At 41.6% G+C, this 20,773-nt stretch overlaps 1 protein-coding gene across 13 annotated transcripts in view; it reads left to right on the plus strand.

Moving 5' to 3' along the window:
* The window catches only part of pard3bb (par-3 family cell polarity regulator beta b), a 189,839-nt gene that overhangs the window by 163,321 nt on the left and 5,745 nt on the right, over window positions 1-20,773 (plus strand). For 6 of the 13 annotated variants that reach the window (XR_011687191.1, XM_071472713.1, XM_071472707.1 and 3 more), the window contains one exon: window positions 6,040-6,119. Coding sequence is in view for 12 of the 13 variants with exons in the window: in XM_071472713.1 (XP_071328814.1) it covers window positions 6,040-6,119 (80 nt within the window). In the remaining variant the exon portion in view is untranslated. Of the gene's footprint in view, window positions 1-6,039; window positions 6,120-6,292; window positions 6,493-18,578; window positions 19,200-20,773 lie in introns of those variants that run through there. The other 7 variants (XM_071472708.1, XM_071472711.1, XM_071472722.1 and 4 more) reach the window with 5 other exon arrangements.

The following is a 20,773-nucleotide window of genomic DNA, read 5'->3' on the forward strand; positions in this document are numbered from 1 at the left end:
AACAAGGTGCATTAATCAGTTAAACACACACAGAATGCGGAGTGTGATTAAGTATGTGGTTCTGTAAGCATGGATTTCCTTTTTACTTTAGAGTACGTGTGTGTGTGTGTGTGTGTGTGTGTGTGTGTGTGTGTGTGTGTGTGTGTGTGTGTGTGTGTGTGTGTGTGTGTGTGTGTGGGGTTATGTATGTGGTTATGTTGCTCCATCCCTGTTAAATCTGAAGAGCAGCCTGGGCTGAAGTCATCACAAAGAAAACTGTCCACACAGTGAGGATAACAAATTAATATAAAAAAACCCCAAAACAAATAACATAATAATTATATTAATTAATTAAGTGTCCAAAACATTCACTGTATTAATGATGTCATGTTTGTTGTTGTTAATTAACTGCAGTGATGAGCCAGAGCTGCAGCACCTACTGCCCCACCACAGCGGGACAGTCCAGTGTGTTGATGAGTTAACGTTGAGTTGGTTCATGGAAATGAGTCACACCTCCACCTGCATCTCCACTTAGACGCACAATTACACATATTTATCACTTAAACCTGCACCTTGTGTTGACTGTTGACATGTTTGTGCTCACACTGACTAACAGTGTCTTCTGTGGATGGTTTTCTGTCTGTCTCAGTGAATACTTTTTTAAAATGTTGTGATGTTTTGTTGTTTTTATTACACGATACTTTTCTGACCTTTTTGAATCTCACCCTCACAAATACCCAGTATTACAAAAAAAAATGAACTAAAACAAAAAAAAACTAAACTAAAACTAAACATTTTAAAAAAATTAAAACTAAACTAAACTAGCAAACTTCTTTAAAACTAATTAAGACCAAATTGAAAGTGGAAACGACATGAGATGATGGCTAACTTTTTCAAAATCAACATGATAATAATACTAATAATAAACTCTATTTATACAGAACTTTTCCTACCAAAGTTACAAAGTGATTTACAAACAAAATAACAGAAGTGAAAACAATAAATAAATAAAAATAAATAGGAATAATCAGCATAAATAATAATAATAATGGTGCAGAGTTTTCTCCCTCCGCCAGAGCGTACAGACATATTTACTAGGTAGCAGCCAAATGTTTATTTTACAGTTTGGCAGTTTAACTCTCATAATAAAAGTTGATTCCACTTATGAAATCTAAAATGAGAACTGTGGTAAGAGCTCGAATAGTTTGTGTTTTAATGGAGACAGTGTCACAGAGATGCACTTTGGCTATAATCCTGTTTCTTCATTGCAAACCAGAGACATGGATTTGTCATAAAAGCAGGAGTTTAAGTTCAGACAGTCAGTGTTTCCAGCCTCAGTTCTAATGTGTGAATCCATGAGAGACTCATTCGCTGTCTGCAGTCACAGGCTTCCCCAGGTGGCCCCCATCCAAACACACCCGTCTGCAACTGGATACACAATCATGCAATAGGTATATCACACACTGCACTGCAACACACACACGCACACACAGAGGAACTGCAGCCTCTTCAGAGCTGTGTTTTAATTGAGTCAGCTCAAAGTGCTGGCTGAGCAGAACGATATGTCTGATACGGATTAGGAGCAGCTTTCCCTTATTCATTGATTTCTACAGGGGTAGGAGGGTGGGTGGGGTAGGGTGCGGGGTGGTGGTGGGGGGGCACAATGGAGGGAGGACAGAGAGAGAGAAAAATCTTTTTCTATTGATTTATGGAAGGAGACAAGGACATTGGGAGTGAAAGGAAGAAATGGACAGAGGGGAAAAGAAACATATGGAAGGAGGAAGGTGGGGGGGGCTCCTCTGTGGCTGATCGACTGTGTGTATGTGACCGTCATTGATTTTAGGAAGGGAGGGGCTTATCAAGACAGTACGGGAGGTAAATGGAAGAGAGCATGACGGAGAGAGAGTTGTAAAATCAGAGACAAGTGATGGATGAGAAGGAGAAAGGAAGGTGGAGTAAGACAACATCATCAAGGAAAGAGGAGAAAAAAAATATCTTAACTAAGAGTAAGGGGGGGGGCTTTATTTCACTTCAGGGAAGACGAGGTGTGGACAGAGAGAGAGATGGAGGAAGAGAGGAGGGAAGGGAAACATGAGAAAGAGTTTGATGGCGGGATGAAGAGGAGGAAGAGGGAGATGATGATGATGATGATGATGATGAAGGAGTGGAGAGGAATGACAACAAAAAGCGTTGAAGAGAGAGGAGGAAAAAACGAAGGAGACACTTCACATTTGGGCGAAGTGTTCTCAGTGAGGCGGCGTGCATCCACCAAATACTCCATGTCCATCTGATCCCTCTGAAATCCTTGAAACAGCTGGAGTGAAGGGGTTAGAGCCATTATGTGTGTGTGTGTGTGTGTGTGTGTCAGAGTGTAAGACAGGCCAATAAAGAAAAACTGTAAGAAGGAGGGAGACAGACAGAGTGTGTGTGTGTCAGTGCTGAAAGTGATGGGGTGGTGTGTTTTATGGGTAAATTGAAGGGTCTGTTGAAAGGAGAGAGATGAGCCCCTCTTACTCTGTGTGTGTGTGTGTGTGTGTGTGTGTGTGTGTGTGTGTGTGTGTGTGCTCCCTCTCCCCTCAGTATCAGTCTCTTCTGCTTGATTTCCACACTCTCCTCTGCTCGCCTTGCCGTGAAATGGTTTTTCACTAGACCATTACCCCAACCAGTGTGCTACACTACTGCCACAGTCCTCTGTGAGTGAGAGGGAGTGTGTTCAAACTGTGTGTGTGTGTGTTTGCCTAGAGAGAGAGAAGAGTGTGTACTTGGCTGAGAGAGAGAGACTATACATGTGTGTATGTGAACAGTAGCTGCACTTGGAAGATAAAGATTGTGCATGTTCTGTTTATGTGTGGGGAAAATGGATTGTGTGCACATGTTGGTACGTGTGTGCATGTAACTGAGTGAGTGTGAGTGTGAGTGTGAGTGTGTGTGTGTGTGTGTGTGTGTGTGTGTGTGAGAGAGAGAAAAGAGAGGGTGTGTACAGTATGTCCCACACAAGCTCAGCTGTCACAGTGTTTGCCCTGAACTGTTCTCCTGTCACAGTTGTGAATGTGGAGAGTCTACATACTAACATCTAACATCTCTCTCTCTCCCCTACACACACACACACACAGCTACAGACAGACTAACACAGGCAGCTATAGTTGTAGTCAGGAAGTCATAGACAAACTGTCTGTGAGCTGGATGGTTTTTGGGGGCTGTCATCTCTCAGCAGAACCAGATGTGTTTTGTTTCCTCGGCCTCAAAAGTTTTTCACTGTGCAAAATATCCACACAAGCTGGATTCGCTGGGATGTGTCATTTGAATATAGTGTGAGATGCTCAGAGCTGTGTGTCCCAAGCTTCTTGTGTATCAGACACCATCAGATATTTTTATTTTATTTTATTTATTCCAAACTGATGTTTCTGCATCTATAAACAGAACTGTAACAAATCTGTCTCACACACACACACACACACACACACACACACACACACTAATATGTCACTTTATCAGGAAGAAACACTCTTCAGGAACAAGCCTCACCACACATCTCTGTGCACGTGCACGATCAGTGGTCCTGCTCTCCACACACTCTCACTCTCTCACCTCCAGTGCACACATGCACGTCCCTCTGTTTGTGTTTCCTCTGGATCCATGTGTGTGTGGAAACACACCTGAGCAGAGCAGCACAGAGCCACAGGCTCAGTGTGGGTGTGTCTGTGCTGGACCTCAGGCTCAGAGTCTGGGTTCAGTGGCTTCTAAAGGATGAGGCTAGAAATGCTTGATATTTATCACCATTGACGTTAAATCCCATGAAACCTACAGTGAACGGATCCAGCCGACAGGTTTGACCCCTGTAGCCTGATCGGTTTCCTTCCTCTGTACCATGGAGCTCTATGAAAACACATAAATGTGCAGTGGGACACATGTTCCTTAATTACAATTCACACATAATTAAATGTCACAAACCACTGCCACATGTGCAGAAATGTGGCCCCCAACAAATACACTATTTTCTCTTGTTTGAGTTTTGGTTGCAGCAGTTTTAATAAATGAAGGAGCCTTTTTTGAGAATTAAACTATATATTTGTGGCCTGTTTCTACAGATTTATGTCTTTATAGCAACCAGTGGTTTTGTCAGGGCGGGGGGGTCAGGCTGAAGCTGATAACACCAGCTTTATCCCTTAATGACAGTTCTGTCACAACGAGTTAACAGCTTTCTCTTCGACACCTCCTTCCTCTTTCATTCATTTCTCTTCACTCCTCCATTTATCACCCCCCCCATCACCTCTCAGTTGTTGCAGTCATCCCCCTTCTTCTCTCACCTCTCTCACTTTCCCCACTCCCCTCTTTTAACATCTTGTTTAACTCTGTCACTAATGTTCCTCTCACGCCCCCCCACCTCTGTCGTCTCCGTCTTCACCCCATTCCCTCCCTTGTTTTATAATTCACCTCTCATCTCCTCCCTCTCTCTCTTTCTCTCTCTCTCCCCCCACCACCTCTGAATGTCTTCGTAATATCCCTCCTCCTCTCTGTATCTCCCTCACCAGCTCTCCTCAACTCATTTACTTCTCATTCGCTCCATCTCTCTTTCCTCCTTTCTTCTCCACCTAATGCCTTTTCATTCTCTCGCTCCACCTCTCTGTTTCCCTCCTAATATCCCGCCGTCTCTCTACCTGAGATATTGGAGCCATAAAGACAGGTGTTCAAAAGAAAGCAGGACCAGCAAATCTGTTTTATGTGCCTCCGGGCGTCTTCCCCTAGAATGCAGAGAGAGAAGAAAAGCTGCGGCCTGTGATATCTAGTTCTCAGCATCACCTTGAGTCCAGGAGAGAAGAAGAACCTAGTTTTCTATAAAACCTTCAACCTTTTGTCTTCACCACTTGGGACACAGACACACACACACTTCACCCTCCTTCCTACTAATATGTACTCTTTTTTTCCCACTGTGTGGGAACATGGCGTGCTCCCTGCTTTTAAAGGACATTATGGCCAAATGTGCCGATGACAGACAGTAATGTCCCGTCGATGGTACAACAGCGTGCTCCAAGAAACAGTTATGTGTTATGCAGTTTCATCAGATGATGTGTATTCTGAAAAAAAGCACCATTTTCCAGCAGCAGAGGTGTGATAGGCGGAATTTGATGGGCTGTTTTCAGAGACTCAGCTTCACAGAGAGCCTGAAGGGACTGTGTGATGCAGCAGAGTTCAGCAGAGTTACAGCAGCCTCCCTGAGTCACACCTCCCACTCTCTCACCCCACGTCATATTAAAATGAGGCTCATTTACAATATTAAGTGTGTCTTACAAAGAAAATGGCAAATGGCATGTGTGTATGTGTGTGTGTGTGCATTTGTATTTGTTGAGGTTGTCGTTTGGGGTTTTCAAGGAGCGCCGCGGCAGCTGGAATCTCCCTACTGAATAGACCGGGATAATCTCTGAGAGAGAGAGAGAGAGAGAGAGAGAGAGTCTGTGTGTGTGTGTAAGAGGGAAAAAGAGAGGAGTGGGAATAAGCAGAGGAAGAAAAAACTAGATGTGAGGGTGAGAGAGAGAAGCAGTGAGATGAAGAGTAAGAGAGGACGCGTGAGAGATTGAACTGTCAGCAGCTCGACTTAATCTTTTTTTTTTCTCTCCTCAAGATGGAGATGAGACGTGACTCTGTGTGTGTGTGTGTGTGTGCGTGTGTGTGTGTGTGTGTTTAAGTGAGACGACTCCATCCTGTTTTGAAGTAACCTAATCTAGGATGGAGACCCCCTCCGCCCCCCCCCCCCCCCCCCCCCCCCCCCCCCCACCCACACACACACACAAACACAAAAACCCTCAGAAGACCGAAACTCTAAATCCCTAATAACTAGCCTTTGTCAATCCTAAATTACCCCTGTATCATAAACACACACATACACACAGACACACAAACATGGAAGATTAGGGCCTTATGGGTGTGTGCAGCTCACACTGAGGCTCACAGTATTTCAGTTTATTAGCACTTAAGGCAGGGAATATATGTAATTTAGGTTTTTACTTAAAAATATGGAAAGTTTACGATTGAAGCACAAACTAACCAGCTGTGTCTCTTCAGCAGATCCCAGGCAGAGCGACTGATCCCCGGCTGGCTCCACGGTATGAGGAGGTGGAACGTCAGTATGCCTCCTTACCAAGGTACTGCTGCTCCTCTCTTCTCTTCTCTTCTCTTCTCTTCTCTTCTCTTCTCTTCTCTTCTCTTCTCTTCTCTTCTCTTCTCTTCTCTTCTCTTCTCTTCTCTTTGAAGCCTCTAATTAAATCCTCACAGTCTTCCTTGCCTGTCTCTGTGTCTCTGGTGGCCTCTGTCTCAGACAGGAACTCACCTTATCCTCTCCCCGGGGACGACTCACTCATACAGGGGTTGAAAACTGATCCCTCCTGGTTCTGCTCCCCCACCAAAACCTCACTCTGGCTTATGCACCAGTATGCATCAGTAGTTTTGAAAGTCATCGTGAGTGTCTCATCTGATGTGTTGTTTTTTTCATTCTCCAGCTTCAAACATCTGCTGTTATTCTGAGGCTGCAAATTTCATTAAAGTGTTTAATTTTGGCAGCAGTTTTTTTTTCATTGGAGGAAAACGTGACACACGAAATCCAGCACCTCTCTCTCACACAAATGTTGTCGACATTATTACAAAATATAAGGACCTGATCATTGATTTATTGCCATTGGTTCATGTGTTTCAACTTATTTTCTTATTTTTCTTCTTATTACTTATTTTTCTTTACAAACCAGCAGCTACAGACACTGATGACACTGACTTTCAGTTGTGTTTGGTGGACTAGCTGCTGCAGTTAAATTCTCAGGTTCATACTCGATGATGGAACTTCGTACGAAATTTCCATTTAATGTTGAGGAAATAGCATTAGCATACACTGCTGGTGTATATTATCAATTAGCATGTTTGTTGTGAGGCAGAGGAGCCAGCTGTGGTCCAGCAGGGAAACTCAACCACTGGTCTTCCTCTGTGGCCGGTGCCGACTCCCACTGCCCGGTGCATTTAGTTGTTTCCCTCCTTAGACAGAGTGAAGTATCACCAGCATTAGCCAACATCAGAACAATAACAGCTCCCTGAGTATACTAATCAGTTGCTGAAGGATTCTTTCCCTTTGTCTCCTGACGGCTTCTCTGGTGTAGTCAGACTAATATTCTGGCCCTGAATGGCCGAAAGTTTATCTATGAAACAACAGCTGTTCACCGAACGTTTTAACATGTTGACCCTCAGTCACAAGTTCTACTGTTTTCTCCAGCCATCATCAGAAATTCACAGTTTTTCATTAGAAACATTCACCAACTTCAATTTTCTCCTCTTCCTTAAGGTTTTTATTTTATTTTATTTTATTTTATTTTATTTTATTTTATTTTATTTTATTTTATTTTATTTTATTTTATTTTATTTCATTATTTTTCTTTTTGAATTACGTCCCATAATTAAACTCATTCAAACTCATTCATCATTCATGATTTCTTTCTTGGTTTCTTCTCACCTCATTTTATTTATTTTTTATTTTATTTTGCTTTTAACTACTGACACCTCAGCAGACTAACAAGCTAACAACAAATGTGTGTGTGTGTGTGTGTGTGAGAGAGAGAACGAGAGCGAGAGCGAGCGAGGAGACCAGTGAGTGGAATGACAGACAGAAGTTTTGAACGTTAGGAAGTTTATAGTCAGGTTCCCACCCCTGTTAAAATGCTGAGGGATGACTATTTCACACCTCTTTCATGTGTGTGTGTGTGTGTGTGTGCATGTGTGAGAGCATGTGAGTGTGTGTGTGTGTGAGAGAGAGAGAGAGAGAGTATGTCTGTGTGTGGGTGATGAGTTTGGCAGATGGGAGCGAGAACAGTGATGATAGTTTGGAGGCCTGGCTGTGGTATCTGAAAAGCCTCAGGAAATTGGACACACACACACACTCACATACAGTACACCCTGTCTCTGTTTCCACTTTCAGACGTCCACTGTAATCTGTAAAAACTCTGCCAGTTTTACATGTAGGCCTCATGTTTGAAAAGGGCCCAGAGACATTTTCCCATAAAGGTTGCTCTGGCGGCCGTCTGGCCGTTCGGAAACATGTCTGCAGTGTGATTTAAAACACTCGCCTCACCAATAATACAGCTTCCTGACAAATGACATTTTTGCATAAACCTTATCAAAAAATACCAGGAAGTGATGCTTTAAACATTGTAACTTTCCAGCAGCGGATTTGACTCTGAAGACACTTGTTACACAAGCTAAATTAAAAAAAAAAAAAAAAAAAGGTGTAAATTAGATGCCAAACACAATCTGAGCATCGCACTTCAGCCCAGAACGACCACACCGATCTGAAAACCAAAAATCTGTTACTAAAAACACAGATTAACCCAGATACATTTTCCTTTTCATCTGATAGGGACTCATCTCTCTCTCTCTCTCTCTCTCTCTCTCTCTCTCTCTCTCTCTCTCTCTCTCTCTCTTCTGCCTCTGTATCTCTCTCTCCCCTGCTGTCAATGAACTCCAGAGATATTTCAGTGTCTAAAGAGTCAGAGAAAGATCATGTTTGGAAACCACATCCAGGCTGTTGACCTTATGAAAACATATTATTTCACCACTAGCCCAGAAATAGCTGGCGGGCTGTGTGTATCTAGTGTCTGCATGCCTGTATACCTGTATGCGTGTGTAGGAGGGGCCATGTTTGTGTGTGTTTGTGTGTTTGTGAGTTTGTGTTCATATTATTTCCAAGTGAGTCCAGAAATAGCTGTAGGGCTGCTTAGTCAGGTACTGTACGTTTGACTCAAAATCAGTTAACTGGAGCACTGGGTACGGTGTGTGTGTGTGTGTGCGCGCGTGCGTGCTTTCACTGTGAGATGAGGTTTTGATGGCTCTAAAATTAAAACATGACCCAGTAGAAACGGATGATGTTCGCCTGCCTAAAACAGAAACACTTTACCCAACATACTGTCAGCAACTGTCAGTGCGTGAGGTGTTCAGGGGGCATCGTATATTTTACTTCTCCATGAAATTATTCAATATTTTGGAAATTTGATGTATTAGAAACAGATACACAGGTGCTGAAGTCAATTTGTTTTGCCAAAGTATTAAACATGATTTTAAATGTCACAAACTACTAGTACTAATGTTGGTACTAGTACTAGTACCAGTACCAGTACTAGTACTGGTACTAGTATACCCATACAGTAATGTAGCATATGATATATATGTCCCTATATCAAGAGGGATGTTGCCATATATGTTAACTGTAATAGGATTTATTATTATCACATATATACATATATATATATATATATATATATATATATATATATATATATGAAGATATATATATATATATATATATATATATATATATATATATATATATATATATATATATATGAAGATATATGAAGATATACATTCATAATATAGATGAAGTACATATAGTAATATTTGTATGTGAACATAAATTAGAATATCTTTATGATGAATGTTGATGTGGTATAAGACGTTGCGACCATATATGTTAGCAATTTGATTTGATTTATATGTTTTAATTTTAGTAAATGTACTTATGCTTATATGAGTTTTTCTTATTAATTTCTTAATAACAATATCTTTCTTTCCATGGTGAGAAAGTGGTCTTTTGGACTTTTGGACTCTAATTTATATAAATATTATCAACATATATTAACAGACTTTAGGATGGACATATATGTATGTAAAATATGTCTACAATATAAATATAAGCATTTATACATAAACATAGATATTTATATGTCAATATATTAAATGTTTCTGATTTCTAATAAGGTTCATATATATTTTTTATGTATATGTTTGTATTTTATATGTGCATATATTTCATATATGGAAATTCAGTATATGAACATTTATTACTTTTGTGTAGATGTGTCTAAAACAATCTTACAGTTAAACACACGTTTGTTTTTCTCTAATTTTAAATATTCATGCAGACTAATTTTTCTCCAGGTGATCTTAGTCCATCATCAGCTTGTAACATATTCAAACAGTCAGTGCTTCAGCTGCTCATATATTCTCTCCTTAATGATCTGAGCTCAAAGTGCAGAAAATAGCACCTTCAACTCTTTTTAAGTATTTTTCTCTGAAGAGCTGAGAGGTTTGTGGGTTTTCAGGGAAAAGCTACGTTGAGAACACAGCAAAGAAAAGAGAAGACACAGCGCTGCATGTCCTTCCACTCTGAATCCTCCCAAGGTCTCGTCTCACTGCCAATTTCTTGAAATTACCCACACACACCCCCAACCCCTCACATCTCACTCTCCGTCTCTCTGTATTTCACAATTTTCCTCCCATCTCACCCTCTCAGTGGTGTTATTAGACCAAAACAAGGAACCAGCTGAGAGCGAGCAAGTGTCGCTGCACCTCTACCCATGAGACAGCCACTCTGAATTTAAACACTCAGACATTCATTCTCATTGTTTTGGACTAAAATTGTAAAACAAAAAAATAGCATTTTTGTGCTTTAAGAATAAGCAGATGATTAAAGCTGTACAGTTTTTCAGTTCATTAGATAAGACCTGAAACAAAGAGAGAGAGAGAGAGAGAGAGAGAAACATTCCTGGCTGGAATCAAACCCAGACATGTGCGGTTACATGGCATGAAACCACTCTCTAATTTTGGGTTAATGTTTGAGAGTGAATGTACATCTGTTTGACATAAATTCAGTGATTTGTATGCACACATGCCTGTTACTGTGGGTGGGTGTGCACCTGTGTGTGCGGGTCTCAGTCGTGCTGGGGTCAGTAGATGGCTATCGGAGTGTGTGCATGGTCAATGGGAGTAAGTTGGGCCCCGCCATGTGTGCACTATTACAGGGCCATTCGCACGTGCTCTGTTTTCTCCCAAAGTTGTCTTCGTGCTGAAAAACACAGTCAAAAGACAGAAAAACAGAGAAAAGAAGAACAATATAAAGTCAGAAGTTGTTGATCTTCACTGTTAGAAGTGTGAGGTTGTGACATAATAATCCCATCATGTTAATAGATTACATGGAGAGATATAACCCACCCACTCATATCACTGCACTGTGTTTTCTGATGTTTGGCGACACCTTTTTCTTCCACCAGACCTTGTTCCTGTGAGTGTCACATGACTCTGTCTTCTGATAACAGCCGTCCATTGTTCCCAATGTTGTCTTGACCCAATTTGATTAGTCGAACACCCTTTCCCATTTGTCCTCGTTACTACTCTTATTGGATTCGAAGAGCCAATCAGGATTCTCGTTGAGGTTTCTGGGAAGGCTGTCACTTCCTCAATTACAGTGATAATTAGATGATTAGTAATTAGAAGGCAGATGTTGTACTGTGTCTTGTGTCTCTTTTTGTGATATTTCCTCATTATTTCCCTCCACTTTCTGCCTTTTCGCTTGTCTCTCGTTCTCTCTGAACTTGGGGTGAAAAGGACATTGTTGAATATCATTTCATTCTGCTAAGGAGGGAAAATCCTTCTGTCTCTCTCCCTCCATCTCTGTTGAGAAGACCTCCCAACCAGGCCTGAGAGTTTCCCAGACCACTTTGCAACTGCTGAACAAACCGGCCCATTGTCCAGTTGTTTTCCTGCATGTTTCTGGACTCATCGAGTCTCTGCCTGTTTGTTAGGCATGTAGGGGATCCCAAGAAAGTCCCCCCCCCCCCCCCCCCCCCCCCCCCCCACTCTCTCTCTTGACCCTACCTTGTTCCTTGCTTCTACTGTTTCTAATGTGTTCACCCATCGCTGCTCACAGCTTTGATCTTCATCATGGACTCTGAAATGCTGGGTTACAGCCCATAATGTGTTTCAGAACCAGTGGGTCCCGGCAGGACAGGGCATGATATGCTTTCATACGTCTGGACCCCGGGGTGAGGGAGGAAATTTTTCTTTCAGGTCCCAGCCGGCAAATGTTAAACAGGTTTTTGGGAACCCTGGAGTTGAACTGGTGTTAAGTGATACTGTGTCAAAAAGGTTTAGTACAAGTTGTGAAATTTAAACACGGAGATTTTTCATTGTGGCGGAATAACACCCAAGTAATGAAGCTTATCTTCATTTGTTAGCAAAGAAGACAGAGCTTTTTTTCATTTAACATAATGTATGAAGTCAAAAGTCACCTCTTATTTCAACTAAATATTCATTCTAACTGGCGTCACTGCCTCCTCTCTGTTGTGGATTGAACAGACAATAGTTTGTCTGTATCTTGATCAGTCATCAGACGTGTGGGAAATATGAAGGTATCATGTGTTGTTATTTACTTCTGAATAAAGAACAAGAAGATGGACTGTGCTTCATACATTTCAACAGTTGCAGCTGTGCAGTGTTAACATCTGGCAGCAGCCTAATGACCATCTGTTGTCCCTGTACTGCTGCAAGCATTTTTTTTTTCAGAAATTCTCAAAGTTATATTGCATAGTTAAATGATAATTAAATGTGTTTGTGCGAGCATTCAAAAGTTCTTTCTCCTCATTACTCAAACTACGACGACCAACATGAGTGTGAGCACAAACTGAGCTCATATCAAATCCTTTGATACATAAATGGAAGGCACCATGAATTGTTATGATGATTTATGAATCTGCTGGAACAGGAAGCAGCTCATATTACTTCAACAGGCAGGGGTTTGACTTTAAAATGAAACAGCAAGGCTGCAGCAGTCAGGTCAGTGAATGAATGCACACATTTAGCTCCAATGTCCTGCATTCACGACTAAAGCTGCAGATACACTTCATGTTTTCAATGAAACTGAAATGTAACATTTGCCAGTTTTTAACATCACTGTAGCAGCAGCAGTGAGAGGCCGAGCAGCTGCTTTTGCACAGGTAAAGTGCAAACCATAGGTTTTCTGGAGGTTCTTAAGGTGCAGAGTTCGTGCTCACATCTGTGTGTGTGTTTGTGTCCTTTCATATGACTCCATGACCATACTCTGTGTGTATTCGCCAGTATGTCCCTGGTACAAGCACAATTTCCGAGCTCCTCTTCCTGTACCAAATTAGTGGCTATTGAGGGATTGTAATTTTGTCAGCAATTTGTATCCTGTGGTCGTGTGCAGAGCAAAATGTCCCCAGCCTGAAACTATTACATCTTGTTGAGGGGAACCTTATTGGCTCAAGATGTGATATAATGGAAGCTATTTGAATGGGATATGGTGTAACCAGTAATGGATTTCATGATGTTTCAGGAAGTCTCCCACTATACTGCCTATAAGTGCTTATGTGTGACGCTGCCATAACTAAATGTCACCTTTAGTTTGACTGATTTCACACAGTACAGATAGACACGGCCCATTCAGATACTTACAAGGTGCAGCCACTCCACTGCCGATGTGATCAGTCCGTCTTTATGGTTGTTACACAATGAAGTATCTAAAAGCTGATATGGCTGCCGACTTGGTTTGCACCATTTAACGTGACTTATGGCTTCATTTTCTCGAGCTTCTCTCTGCAGCAAGGTTATCATTTCCTCCAATGCTGAGTCTGTGAACTCATTTAGCTTGTAAGGTCTAATAAAAGATCTAACATTGGCGTAATAATTGTTTTGATTACTTCATAACATTTATTCATTTCCTTTTTGAAATGATTAAAACATAATAGTAGTAAAAATTCAACAAGATCCATATATTGATTGGTCTCCCTGACATGTTTATATAACAGGGTGTTTAAATGATCTAATTGTTCATTACAGTGTCAGTTTGTGTCTTCACTATATTATTATTCCTGTTTTTAATAATAACAATAATAATTATAATAAGTGCGACTCCGTCACTCCTGTTCTGTTCTGAGTGATAACAGTTGATCACATCTCAGAACAATTTCATGATGGTTGGTGTCCACGCTTCACTGTGGGCGGAGCTGGTGTGTAACAGGTAAAGTGAGGGAGAGAATGCAGTTGGAAAAAAGGAGTCGCGATGACATGAACAGAGGGTCTGAGGGACATTGATGATGAGGTCGTTCCGAGCATGTTTCCCATCCATCAGCTCTTCTCTCATATGACAGGCTGATCAGATTTTTCTTTCTTTCGAGGAGCCGCCTGCAGTACATCGTCAGTTTCTGTGATTTTTGGCTGTAGCTCCGTCGCTCAGTTTCCAAATGGCATGGCCGTATTATGATGGGAAGAGAAAAACCACTCCAAATCCCCATTGTTCTGCCCTCTCTGTGTTTCCGAGGCAACAGTCTCCTACCATCTGGAAGGCCCTCATCCCTCAGTTCCTCTCACTTCCCTCTAATGGGTTTCTCCTCTGTCCTTTTTCCATCTCATTTTCTTTCTCTTCCAGTGCTGTTACTCTTTTTCTTCCACTGACTTTTTTTCCCAATTTTTAGCACTTACATTTGATTCTCTCTCCTCTCTCATACTTTTCACTTTAAGTACTGTGTTACTGTACCCTTTCATTTGCTCTCCACTGTCCTGCTGTGGTCATTTTCATCTCATTCCCACTCATCTTTGTGTTTTTTTTTCAGCTGTGTTCTAACATACGAGTATTGTGTATTATGCACAATCACAGTCACACACATTCATACCCTGAAACACACATATTCCCCAGTTTGTACACACACACACACTGACATACACAGGGGAATGTAATCATGTTAGTTTCCTGGACTGGTCAGTGTGTAATTCATGACGTCCACATGGATTAATCATATATGACAGAACTTTATTGACAGAGACAGAGAGGAGCCTCCTGAAAGGTGTTCAGTTTCATTCAGTGTGTGTGTGTCTAAAGCAGGGCCTGTTATTCTCAGCAGATGCTGACCTTCAGCATGCCAGCTCTCTGGAGGGCAGCACTCTTTTCTTTCTTCAGCTCCATGCCCCCTCCCTCCCTCCCTCTGTTACTTATTCTCCCTTCTTTCTCATTTTCTGCTCTTTTCTTTCTTCCTCTTTCATGTTTTTCTCCTCAGCCTCACAAAGCTTCCATCGAGGAGGCTCAATCTCTTCCTCTTGTTGCCCCATTTATCATCCCATTGTCTTCTGCTTTCAGATCTGAACTCGCTCTCTTTTCTCCTGTTCATTTCCCTCCACCTCACTGACTCCTCCTTGTCTTCCTCTTCAACCTTTTTTTTTAACAAGTCTTCTCTTTTACTTACCTATCCGAGCCTTTTGTATGTGTTGTAAGCTTCATGTCTTCCCAGGTTAAAGTAGCTTTTTGGAAAACCCTCTGCTTGTCCTCCTCACCTCGTTGTTTAGGGACAACCTGTGTCTCTCCCTCTCTCTAGGTATTGTCCTCATTCTTGTCTTCTCCCCTCCTCTCCTCCTCTTCTGCCTGTCATGTCTGCCTCAGCCCTCTGCACACTCACTTCTTTGTCTTCTGTTTACACCAACTTCTTATCCTCTTCACATTCATCTGCTTTCTCTCAGTCCTTAATTCTCTTTGGATGTTTGAAAGGAAAACAGATTAAGATTTTCTTCTTTAGTGGTCTGCTCCTTGTTGGCTGGTTTTCCTCATACACATCTTTACCACGTAGACCAAAATTAGTAGACACAAAAGACTGCCTCTTCATTTTAGTTGATGAAACAATTTTATCAATTTCAAGTGTGGCTTCACCTTTCTGCAGTAAGCTCTTCTCTTGTAGCAGTGGTGCTGCGTGGCAAAAAATCAATCACTGCTGCTTTTCAGAAATAAATATTTTCTTTGAAGAGAAAGAAAAATTCCAGGAGTCTAGTGGTAAGGATATAAAAGACTATAAAAGGCACTGAAATCAGCTGTTTTTCAACATGACAATAAAATATAGAGTCAGCTTTGCTTCCAGTGCAGTTGCAGGGTTGCTAATGGTCCAGTTCTTGATCAAATGGTTGTTAACTTCACCAAATGGTACTGAGAGTTTGAATGTTATGTCTATGTATTTGGTATGCCACCTAATCCTGGCTGATAATGCCCTTACTTAACCTTTGACCCCATCATCTGAGTGTTTGGTGGGAACTGGTGGAGTGTCATGTGATTTCAAGAGGTCAGGAGGCAAAGGAGGTCACACACACACACACACACACACACACACACACACACACACACACACAAGCATCAGTGCGACCCACACTGACAGCTGAACCAACAGAATACCATCTCTGCCACACACACACACACACACACCCTCAGACACACAGTATGTAACCACTTAACCATAAGTAGGAAAACAGCTTAGTGTCTTATTGGGCTTCTCCTAATAAAACACAAGAACCTTTCTCTGCTGCTTCAGGCGCCAAACTCTTAACCACTTGGCTCTGTTCTGCTAAGAGTTTGTTTTTTCACTGCTCACAGTTCAGACACTTCCAGATGCCACATACTGTACCTGTGCCGTGTGTTCACACAGCAGCTTAGACTGATTTCACTCAGCCAAACAAAGACAACTGCCAGTCACGCTGGAAGTCCTGCCCCCCCGCCTGGTGAGGTTTCTGCCACCGCTGCTGCAGACGTTACTCAGGCTGTGTGCACTCTGTGTTTCTGTGTGTGGACCAGTGCTAGTAAACATAGTAATGAAGAAGAATACATGATGGGAACTTCATCATTACATCTCAGGATCTCCCTAAGGATCAAGTGGTATAATTGGATTTTGAAGCACTTGTGCATATTAATGAGGAACAACTAATTTCCTTCAAACTCATCTAATGTTTTAAAGCTCTAGTTTATAGAGTTCATAATGACGACACATATATATATGTGTAAAAATAAAATATTTGTTAACTGTCCTTGTTTAATGTGTAATATTACTATGGAATGACTTTGTGCTGCCTATTTTATATTTTCTCCATCTAATGTCTCACTGGCAAATTTGTTTATAATGACACGAGTCTTATTTTTATTCCTTTTTAACATTTATAAAGAACTACATGATTTTAAATAACATTTCCTTTCATAAGTCAATTCCATAACTAACTTGATGCTGTAATTTACAGTATATTGATGTATTAAGCTCAAACAAATTTACTAAGCAGTTCAAAACCAATATTAAATGTAATTTGCCAAAACCCCATGATGTGACACAAATAGACTCTCCTGTCTTCCCTTCCCTTCCTTAGATAGAAGATAAATATTTTCTCTCTCCTTCATTATTTCTCACTTAAGATTTTATTGCCTCATTGTTTGGACTGTGATGCCTCCGTGATTAAAGCCTCATAATGAAGTATCACATTAGGAAGACGAAAACAAAATTAAAGTTAGTTTAACTCCAGGGACGTTATATCACAGCAGCTCCATTTTCACTGTGGCTCCCGAAATGACATTACGACAGAAGTTGTGGAACAATTTGAGCTATTAATCAGTTTTATTACCGGGCTGTCAAAATATCGTCACTCTGGTTGACAAAGAATCCGACACTGTTGAATGCAATTTGAATATATGAAGCGTTTATCAGACCTCAAACCTCCAACTGCTTCTGAGTGGATACCAGTGCAGGGTGAGGGCTCAGCTCCATAAAGACTCATAAAGAAGATAACTGAATTAAAGTTGCAGTAGTTTATCTCCTCTTTCACTCACTTTAAATATCACTCCTAACCCCCCCGCCCCTCCTCCTCTCCTCACCTTCTATAACCCTCCGTCTCTCATCTGCAACTTTTCCTCTGTTCTAATTTTGAGGCCTTGTTGTTTGTGTTTGTGCTTTAGTGTTTGCTTTTATTGAGACGATCCGTCTGCGATGTGGCTGTCATTGGCTCTCAGGAGTTTTTTAATGTGTTGTGTCACAGCGCTACGTCTTGTCTCTCTCTCTGAAAGATATTTGTGTCTCTCTGAGACAGGCTGGGATGATGGATGGCTGTGTGTGTGTGTGTGTGTGTGTGTGTGTGTGTGTGTGTGTGTGTGTGTGTGTGTTTGTGTTTCTAGGAGTATAACAGCTGTATCCAGCCCTTTTAGGAAGAGTAAGTGAAAGTGTGTGTGTTTATGAGAGAAAGGGGCAGGTGCAGAGGACATATAACAACTCCTTGTTTCCTCTGAAATCCACCAGAAATCTCTTAAATACCACAGAATGAGAAAGGCTCACATTACTCCCAATTACTGTCAGACCTGCAGAGAAATCTTTCCAATTATCCTTTCAAACGTCAAACCTATGCTCCGAGTGCTTTATCTACATAAGGAACAATGTTAAAGAAGTCATCCATAAACATAGATTACACAGCTGATTTTCACTTCTGACTGTGTTTCTGTGTCTGTTCTGCCTGGAACGTTTTCAATTCTTTCGTTTCGGTTTGATTACTCTCTGTTATGTTAAACTAGTTGTTGCATGTGCCAGGAATTTGTTCTCATTCATTACATCTGTTTCTCTCTTTTTATCTCTCTCTCTCTCAATCACACACTCACACACACACACACACACACACACACACACACAGACCACCAGCCTCCTCATTTGGTCTTAACTCCTCTCCAGCTGTGTGCCAATTTGCCTCCTCCAGAGTATGTGGGGTTTGGGAGGGGGTGATTAGGAGCTACCACTGCATTTCAGCTAAGGTCTTCTGTGTGTGTGTGTGTGTGTGTGTGTGTGTGTGTCCTCTCTTGTGTATTTATGCAAAATGTTAGGTTCTCTGTGTGTGTATGTCTACATTTCAGTTCAGTTCATATACTGTATGCTTATCTGCGTGTGTGTGCGTGTCTGTGTGTGTGTGTGTGTGTGTGTGTGTGTGTGTGTGTATCCCAGTAATGGGTTCCATCCTCATTACCCAGTAATCCCCAGCTGCTGTGCAGAGCTCTCTTGGTTCCTGGAGGGAGAATTCCAAACTTGCCAACGGATTTACAGCAGATTCCCTAAAGATTCCCACTGGAATTCTGCTCCATTCCCAATATGGAAACTCTCATAAGACTCCACGGCTGCAGATGATGATTGTTTTCAACATTGATAAGACTGCCCATTGTTTCTTTAATGAATCACTTCATCCTTTAGTCTGTAAAGAACGTCTGCAGGAGAAAAACCTGCTGTGACTTGTTTTAAGCCACGTGTCGTCCAACTAAAGTTTGTTTATTAAGCTTTAAGAGACAAAACCAGCAAATTTCACATTTGACAACTCTGCATTTTTGTTTGATAAATCACAACAACACAAAAGTTCATCAGTTATTAAAATTTCTGTCAATTAATTTTATTTCAATTACTTAATAGGCTAATAAATTTGAAGCAGAAGTTGAATTTGCAGCCTGTTTAATACTCCCTATAAATTAAATGATTAAATGTGTGTGTATTCTGCTTTTAGTTTCATCATTTTTTTTTCGACCCAGCATCTGTTAAACCTCGATCCTCCCAGAGATCCAATAAACTGTCAAATAAATTCCCAGATGTTTTCCACTTGATTTGAGTAGATCACTGTTAGACTGCCAAAGGCACTAACAGTGGATTACAAACAGGGCATCATGTCGAAGTCTAAGCAGGCCACAAGCAGCCAGTAAGAACGAATTCAGAGTCGTATAAGCCAGTGCACAACTTTATAACTGTATCTACTTTAAAATCACAAAGATACCAAGAAGAGGCAGAATCCACTTTTCCCTGTGTCCCTTCAGGTGCCTCTCACTCCTCCCTGCTTCTTATAGTCATCTCATCTCCTTCTTCTTTAAGCTACGTTTCCCCTTTAATTGCCTATTTCACTTTCTCTCTCTCTCTCTCTCTCTCCACTCTTATTCTCCCCCCATCTTTAACTTCTCTCATCATGGCCCACTGACCTTTCTGCTTCATTTTCTCTTTATTTACAGGTTAGTTATAAATAATTGTTGATACAGTTAGATTTTATGTCCTAATCTGACAAATGATTGAAGCCTAAAACTTACATTAAATCATGGTGCATTCTAAACAGGTAATATATATAATATATAATATATAATATATGATATATAAGTGGAGCATTTCTTCACCAAAGCTGCTGCTGTTGATTCATTTAACAGAAGATGATTTTGTCCCTGCTGCTCCTGTTTGTATCTTCTTCACCTCTTTCTCTCTCTTCCTATCACTGTTTTTCATCTGCATCTCCCCCTCTGACTTCCTCCACACTCTTCCTCCCCTTTTCATATCGCTCTCATCTCTCTCTTCCTCTCTGCCCTGCCTTCGCCACCTCCGCGTCACCTCTCCACCGCTCTTATCTCTGCCTCGGTGTCACTGTTGTGGCCTGGGGCCAGAAGCTGAGTGACAGACTGACTGACCGATACGGGCACAGGTATACAGGCTGAGAGGTGGCAGGCTGACTCGTAGCCATAAAACTTTCTAAAAGCAGACAGAGAGACGGGCAGGCACAGGGACAGACGGGGCAGCTGGACACTGACGTGCTGGTGAAGCTCTCCAGCAGAAGAGCGGCAGACGAAGCGGCTGTGGCCGTCGAGACAAGAGACACTGGAGACATGTAGCTGCTGCACTTACACAGAGTGTCTCACGATCAGGAAGAATGAGTGGAAAAGCAGATTAGGCTGATTAGACAGATAGGCTGACAGATGAGTTGACAGAGAAGCAGAAATGTAATGTGCTCCCAGCGCACACACACACACACACACTCGTGGCAGATATGGAGACAGGAGGGGCAGAAGCAGACATCTCAAGCATGATGGGCATGTAGGTAGTTAGACACTTTTCCACTGCTGACCACCCAAACTGCCACACACAGGCGTCAGCATGGAGACCACCAGCACTGTGTGTGTGTGTGTGTGTGTGTGTGTGTGTGTGTGTGTGTGTGTGTGTGTGTGTGTGTGTGTGTGTGTGTGTGTGTGAGTATTTATGTACAAATCTGTGTTTGATTCAGTTGATCTGTCTCTGTGGCACATTCCCATTATCTCCAGGCAACAGGCAACAGGTCACCTCTCTGATTGGCTGGAGGTTGTGGAGCCCCACCCACTCAACTCTGCATATCAGTGACAAGTGTC

The sequence above is a fragment of the Trachinotus anak genome, unplaced genomic scaffold, assembly GCF_046630095.1.
Source record: "Trachinotus anak isolate AG129_WGS33_773 ecotype Australia unplaced genomic scaffold, CSIRO_AGI_Tana_v1 ptg000039l, whole genome shotgun sequence".
Lineage (NCBI taxonomy): Eukaryota > Metazoa > Chordata > Actinopteri > Carangiformes > Carangidae > Trachinotus > Trachinotus anak.